This window comes from Pteropus alecto, unplaced genomic scaffold (assembly GCF_000325575.1).
Source record: "Pteropus alecto unplaced genomic scaffold, ASM32557v1 scaffold98, whole genome shotgun sequence".
Lineage (NCBI taxonomy): Eukaryota > Metazoa > Chordata > Mammalia > Chiroptera > Pteropodidae > Pteropus > Pteropus alecto.
The window spans coordinates 2406455-2413682 of record NW_006443570.1 but is presented as its reverse complement, the minus strand read 5'-3'; the positions used below and the strand labels follow the sequence as shown (position 1 = coordinate 2413682).

Genomic DNA, 7228 nt, shown 5'->3' with positions numbered 1-7228 from the left:
ACTGGTGTGTGCAGATTGCAAAGGTATGCTCTGCAGGTGCCCTTTGGGAGCAAGCCTATCCCCACCTTAGGATGGGGAGGTTTCCTGGGAGAGTATGGCTAGAGTGTGATTCACGCGGATGTTTTATCCCAGGGGATGAGCTACTTGGAGGAAGTGCGGCTTGTGCACAGGGACCTGGCTGCCCGGAATGTGCTGGTCAAGAGTCCTAACCATGTCAAGATCACAGACTTTGGGCTGGCTCGGCTGTTGGACATTGACGAGACAGAGTACCATGCAGATGGGGGCAAGGTTAGCGAAGGGAGTAGAGTAAGCCAAGGTGGAATGGGGTCTGGGCCCTGGAAGAACTCTGAGAACAGCCACGTCCCCACACACCTAGTTCGAGGACTTATTCCTCTGCTCTCCCAGGTGCCCATCAAGTGGATGGCGTTGGAGTCCATTCTCCGCCGACGGTTCACCCACCAGAGTGATGTGTGGAGCTACGGTGAGTGGTAGGGAGGGTTGGGAGGAGTGGCCAAGGAGCCATGGCCCTGTCCATGGTGGGGATGTTGGTGGAAGGATGAGAGCCATGATGGAGAACATTAATGGAGACACCTTACCATGAATGGGACAGCAGGGAGGGGCTGCCAATGCCACAATCTGCCAGGGTCTGTATGCATCCAATGTCCCCCCTACAACCATTACTTCTCATGGAGACTCTATTTTCCCTAAGAAGGTTTCCTACTGCCTTCCAACACATCACATCCCTTGGTGCCAGGCTCTTAGACAGAGCCTCTGGAGCTCAGAACACTAAAGCTCCCCCTGTTAACACCCCCCCTTAACCCTGTCTCTGCCCCAGGTGTGACTGTATGGGAGCTGATGACTTTTGGGGCCAAACCTTACGATGGGATCCCAGCTCGGGAGATCCCTGACCTGCTGGAGAAGGGGGAACGGCTGCCCCAGCCCCCCATCTGCACCATCGATGTCTACATGATCATGGTCAAATGTGCGTGGCTGAGCTGTGCTGGTTGCTTGGAGAAGGGGTGGGAGGTTCTGGGTGGAGGGGCCTACAAGGGGCATGGGAGGGGGCCAAAGGCAGGATGTATGTGGACCCAGGGGTCCTGGTATGGTTAAAGGAGTCTCAAAAGGGTCTTGCTTCTCTTTTATAGTACCAGTCCAGGGAAGTTCTAGAGGATCAGCTAGAAAAAGACATGCAAAATAAAAAGGGCAAACTTACAGAGATTCTCAAAAGTCCTGGTACCTCAGCTCTACCACACAAGGGCTTGGGGCTCTAATCACTAGACCAGACTGGAGAGGGAGAGGGGGTAGGGCTGCACACAGGCTGCAGCGGAAACAGATGCTGAGCTTCCTCCTGTCCCCAGGTTGGATGATTGACTCTGAGTGTCGGCCTCGGTTCCGGGAGTTGGTGGCCGAATTCTCCCGCATGGCCAGGGACCCCCAGCGCTTTGTGGTCATCCAGGTACTGGGCCTTTCCACCTTGTCCCTGCCTATGACTAAGCACATTCCTGCAGTCTGCAGTGGGTAGAAAGGGAGGTGACTCCTGGGTCCCAGGCCTCAAGCCCAATCCTTACCTCTTGTACCTCCCTGAGCCATCCTTAGGAGGCTAAGCACTGGGCTGGGGAGAGGCTGCCATCCTCTGTCTCCCTCCTCCCCAGAATGAGGACCTGGGCCCTGCCAGCCCCTTGGACAGCACCTTCTACCGCTCGCTGCTGGAGGATGACGACATGGGGGACCTGGTGGATGCGGAGGAGTACCTGGTGCCCCAGCAGGGCTTCTTTTGCCCAGATCCTGTTCCGGGTACTGGGGGCACAGCCCACCACAGGCACCGCAGCTCATCCACCAGGGTCAGTGCCCTCCATCACACTGTGCTGGGTGTGCTTGGTTACCTCCTCCAACCCCAATGGACTAGGCTCCCTTTCTCTAATGTCCCCCCCCACAACTATTACCTCTCATGGACACCCCATTTTCCTTAAGGTTTCCTACTGCCTTCCAACCCATGACCCCATTCCATTCTCTTCACGGTAACCGTCATACCCTAAGGGTGACCTCTGTTTATCTCTTATGACCCTGTCACTTCTCATGGAGTCTCTATCTGAAATCCATTAATAAGCCCCATCATGACCTTCTCTTTTCTCCCCAGAGTGGCGGTGGTGAGCTGACACTGGGGCTGGAGCCCCCCGAAGAGGAGCCCCCCAAGTCTCCACTGGCACCCTCAGAAGGGGCAGGCTCTGATGTGTTTGACAGCGATTTGGGAGTGGGGGCAGCCAAGGGACTGCAAACTCTCTCCCCACATGACCCCAGCCCTCTACAGCGGTACAGTGAGGACCCCACGGTACCCTTGCCTCCTGAAACTGACGGCTACGTTGCCCCCCTGACCTGCAGCCCCCAGCCCGGTATGGAATTCAAGCCTGAGCTGAGAGACTGGGAGGTGGGGAAGTTGGGGATGCTCAGGTCAGCCCAGGGCTCACTGGGGAAGTGGAAGTAGCTGGGACACATGGATTCCTTCCCCTAACAAGCCCCCTTCTCTTGCCCTTTCAGAATATGTGAACCAGCCAGAGGTTCGCCCACAGCCCCCCTCACCCCTAGATGGCCCCCTGACTCCTCGACCTGCTGGTGCCACGCTGGAAAGGCCCAAGACTCTCTCTCCTGGGAAGAATGGGGTTGTCAAAGATGTTTTTGCCTTTGGGGGTGCCGTGGAGAACCCCGAGTACTTGGCACCCCGTGGCAAGGCTGCTTCTCAGCCCCAACCTCCTCCAGCCTTCAGTCCAGCTTTTGATAACCTCTATTACTGGGACCAGGACCCATCAGAGCGGAGCTCTCCACCTAGCACCTTTGAAGGGACCCCTACGGCAGAGAACCCTGAATACCTGGGACTGGATGTGCCAGTGTGAGCCAAAAGGCCAAGTCTGCTTAGGTCCTACTGAACCCTTGGGGAGTGGGAAAGGCCTGACTTCTGCTCTGTGTCAGGATGAGGTGGGGAGAGGGCCCTTGGACCACATCCAGTGGAGCCTGCCAGGCCAGAAACCTTCCTTCCTACTCCAATTCCCAGCTGGCTGAGGGGTCCAGCCTGGTTGGAAAAGAAGACAGCACTGGAAAGTCTTGATTGATTTGGAGCCCTGCCCCAGCAGACTCTAGGGGCCAGTGGATGCCACAACCACAGTCTTCTCACCTGAGGGAGCAGCCCAGCCTGGCTTTCTCCTTCCAGATCTCTGGCCTTGAAGGACTTAGGGAAGCTAGACCTAGGAGGGGAAGAGGCCTGAAGGGAGTGTCTAGGACAAAAGCAGTCCATTCAGAGACTGTCCTTGAGACCCAGCTCTGCCCCTGGAAGAAGGGAGCAGCAGTAGCATCCAGATCGAGTTCTGTACAGAGTGCTTTTTTTTGTTTTGTTTTTACTTACGTTTTGTGTGTGTGTGTGTGTTTTTTAAAAAAAGATGAAATAAGGACTCAGAGAAAGAGGGTACTGTGGAGGGGGAGGTAATCCCCGGGGTTGGGGAGAGATTTCCCTTCTCCACCCCTACTTTCTCCATCTGCAAATATATTTTGGAAAACAGCTGGGTACCAGCCTATGTCTGGGGGTGGCTCTGTGTCATCCCCTACTGCTTACCTCCTCACACTCCATTCATCTTTTCCTGGAGGGAGTGGCTAGTAATCCTCAGGAAACTTGAATGAGAAGCCTATCTTCTAGCTTCCCGACTTTTGGGTTGAGGGTGGGGGTGATCAGGGAGTTGGGATTATCTGAAAGCCCTTTGACAACCAAATCATTCTTGCTGAGAAAACCAAATTCTGAAAAGCCACCCACCAGAATGGGTAATTTCTTCCTTGTGGGTAGGGGGAATAGGGGAAGGAGTGAAGGAAAGAAGAGACAGTGTCTACTGTGTGACTTTTCTTTGCCTGGCTATGACAGAGATCACTGAACTAGAGGTACTATCCAGAAAAGGCCCACCCACCCAGCACAGCCACCCTGGTGGTATAAAGGCTGGGTCAGCCTCTGTGCTCCCCCCAGCCCTCCCCCCACAACATACTCCCAGACTGGACATAAAAACACAATAGTTGGCACAGGTGTTTGTAGTGCCACTTTATTGCCAATAGCTGACATTGTCTGGGACTAGTGAAAAATAAATTAGGACTATGGTAACATCTGACAGGTATGGCTAGGCTGGAGAGAGGAGTGGGCTTTTGTGAGCACTGATCCTGAGAAGCACTGATCAGTCTGAGGTGGCTGTGGAAGTGTCAGTGGAGAGGCTCTCTCACCCCTGAGACCATAGAAGTTTCTATTTCCTCCCAGTATCCAAAGGGGCAAAAAGGGAGGCCAGGGTCTCTTAGCTACCAGGGGAAGAGGCAATGGAAAACCCTTAGCAGGACCAAAGGGAAGACCAAGGCTTGGACTCCAGACTAGAGCAGGAACCCAGAATCCCAGGTAGTCACAGGATGATGCAGGGAGGACGACTGTTGGTGATCTTTTCTAGGGGTTCTCCGTTACTGGCTCTTCGGATGGCCTCAATAAGCTAGAATGCAGAGATGTGGAATAGAATGATGCATTGTAGGAGCGGGGTGAACCAGAGATATTTCCAACATTGCAAATACTCACATCTTTCTCATAAGGGAAGCCCCCATTCTCCAGTTTGGAGAACACCAGCTGTCCATTGATCTCGATCTCAAAGGCCCCTGGTATTAAATAAACGGATGAATGAACTGTATGCTGAGAACAGGCAAGTTAGGTCTTCCAAAGGTGGGCCTTCCACACTCCTTAGCATTAACACAAGCTCCTTCTTGTCCCCCACGAGCTCCACTAGAGACCTGTAGCCATTTCCCAACCCTGGGTCAAGCCAAAGGAACCTACAGGAGGTGCCTGTCACCTGTGTGTTCTTTGAACTCGATGAAAGCCTCCCTCCTCTCCAAACTTATACTTCTGCAGTCTCACCGGCTTCCCTACAGGCTTCCTCTGTGACCTCCTCACCTCTGGAACGGGACTCAAGTTGGCTGGACAGTTTACTATATGCTAGGCACTGCTGGTCACTAAAACAGCCAATGCCCAAACTAGAACGTGGTAGAGCTGGGATTTAGTACACTGACGTGGCAGGTGCTCTGCGAGGCTCACCTGTGCCCCCCAGGCGCGATTCGATCTCGATGCCAGGATACTGCTCCTTCACAGCACTTGCCAGCTCCAGGTAGGTCGCCTCGAAGCCGCAGGGTTCACTAGGGAGAAGATACCCGGGGTCCGCTTGGGTTTCAGAAGAGGGGCCTCCCGTGGATCCACCCTCGTCCGGGACGGAACCCCACCAGCCCCAGCCGCTCACCAGTACTCCACCACGATGCGGACTCCACTGCCTGGTTCGATCTCCCTGGGATGGGGCGCTGCGGACGTCGGCCCCAGGTCCCCGCTCATTGCTGCCGGCTCTGTTCCAGTTGCTGCTTCCGGGTGTGACGCAACGGCGCGGGCACGTGAAGGGGCGGGGCCGCGCGTTACGTGCGGGTGCCCCCTGCAGGCTGCGACTGCTGCTCGGTTTTGATCCTATCCTCAGCTAGAAGGCTCTGGGATGGGTGGGCCTGCTCAGACCACCTTACCTGTGCGCGGGTTCTCCGAGCCCCAGGGCTTGTCCCGCACCTGGTGTCCGCTAGACTTCACAGCCTCATTTAACCTGATGAAATATCTTAAACTGCAAAGCGCTTTTCAGGAAGAGACTATGGGGTTGGCTGGGGTTGGCTGACGGTATGGAACAGTTGCCATTTCTCGCTAACAAGATGAAGACATTTTAAGCCATCCTATATATATATATAGTCACACTCAAGTATTTCTGACTCTTAAACTCTGAACTCTAGACATAACCTAGGGCAGTGACCAACTCTCTCCTGCATTCATAAACCATAGGCCTTGGGGTTCCCCCTCCTCAGGCTCTATGTTCCCTATCACATGTACACACACACCCGCCATCCCAGCTTCACTACTGTCTGGCATCATTATTCCCATTTTGCAGCTCTAGAAATGGAGGCTGTCTCTCTGTCCCTTCCCTCCCTGGAGTCCCACAATATTCTACTTACAGGTCACCCATTCCGACATCTCTTTAAAACATTTAAAAACAATGACTTACAGAGTTGTGTGAGCATCTACGATCCAGTTACAGAACATTTCCATCAACCTCAAAAGGTCCCTCCTGCCTGTTTGCAGTCAATCTCAGCTCCAGCCCTAGGTACCCACTGATCTGCTTTCTGTCTATAAATTTGTATTTCCTGGGCATTTCATATATTAAATAGAATGATATAATATGTGGTCTTTTGCTTCTGGCCTCTTTATATTATTTTTTTCTTTTGTTTCTTCTTCCTCCTCCTCCCCCTCCTCCTCTGCCTGCCCCCCTTTCTTTGTGGCTTCTTTTGTTCAGTATAGTTTTGAGGTTCATCCACGCTGTAGCATGAACCAGTAGTTCCTTTTTCGTAGCGGAGTAATATCTCATTATATGCATATACCACCTTTTGTTTAGTCAATACCAGTTGATTGACATTTGGGTTTCCAGTTTGGGAAATGAACCGTTCACTTCTGAAAGGATTCCAGTGTTCAAGTTCCAGTCATGTCCTAATTCTTTGGTTCCATGGGGAGGAGCAAGACTTTCATTCCGGGTACAGCTGGAGGACAAGAAGATCCGGTGCTAAAGCCCTTTACCATAAATGGCCAAGTTCCAGGGTCCTCCAATTAAAACTCCCATCAACGTTTTCTCATATCTGTTTCCCCTTCCCTTTAAAAACCCACCCATTATTCTATTTTTGAATAATGCTGCTATGAACTTTCAAGAAGTATCTTTATGTGTCCATGTGTTTTCAATTCTCTTGGGTAGATTCCTAGGAGTAGAATTGCTGGGTTGTACAGTAAGTTTATGTTTAACTTTTTAAGAAACTGCCAAACTGTTTTTTGAAGTGGCTGTACCATTTTACATTTCCACCAGCAATACATGAGGATTTGTTTCTGCATATCTTTGTCAACATTTGTTGTTTGTCTCTTTGATTCTAGCCATCCTGGTAAGAGTGAGATGGTATGTCGTTGTGACTTTAATTTCTCTAATGACTAATGATGTTGAACACCTTTTCATGTGTTTACTAGCCATCCTTATATCTTTAAGAAAACATCTATTCAAATATTTTGCCCATTTTTAATTGAGTCGTTTGTCTATTATTGATTTGTAAGAGTTATTTATATATTCTGGATACAAATTCCATAATCTAATGTGTGATTTGCAAATAT

The 7228-nt window shown here is 51.6% G+C and overlaps 2 protein-coding genes across 2 annotated transcripts in view; one reads left to right on the top strand and one right to left on the bottom strand.

Annotated features, from left to right (window-relative positions):
* ERBB2 (erb-b2 receptor tyrosine kinase 2) overlaps positions 1 to 3547 on the top strand; it is a 22739-nt gene extending 19192 nt beyond the window's left edge. Inside the window, 8 exon segments of the mRNA XM_006924700.3 lie at positions 1 to 23; positions 133 to 288; positions 406 to 481; positions 836 to 982; positions 1359 to 1456; positions 1653 to 1841; positions 2138 to 2390; positions 2536 to 3547. The exon segment at positions 1 to 23 is cut by the window's left edge and continues 10 nt beyond it. Of these exon segments, the coding sequence (XP_006924762.1) occupies positions 1 to 23; positions 133 to 288; positions 406 to 481; positions 836 to 982; positions 1359 to 1456; positions 1653 to 1841; positions 2138 to 2390; positions 2536 to 2888 (1295 nt within the window). The 3' untranslated portion in view covers positions 2889 to 3547.
* A 510-nt stretch (positions 3548 to 4057) lies between these two features.
* MIEN1 (migration and invasion enhancer 1) lies at positions 4058 to 5437 on the bottom strand. The gene is made up of 4 exons (XM_006924699.3): positions 5295 to 5437; positions 5096 to 5193; positions 4586 to 4662; positions 4058 to 4502 (listed from the first exon to the last, which is right to left on the bottom strand). The coding sequence occupies exons 1-4, from the start codon at positions 5381 to 5383 to the stop codon at positions 4419 to 4421; spliced, it is 348 nt and encodes a 115-aa protein (XP_006924761.1). The 5' UTR covers positions 5384 to 5437; the 3' UTR covers positions 4058 to 4418.
* Between the last annotated feature and the right edge of the window lie 1791 nt (positions 5438 to 7228).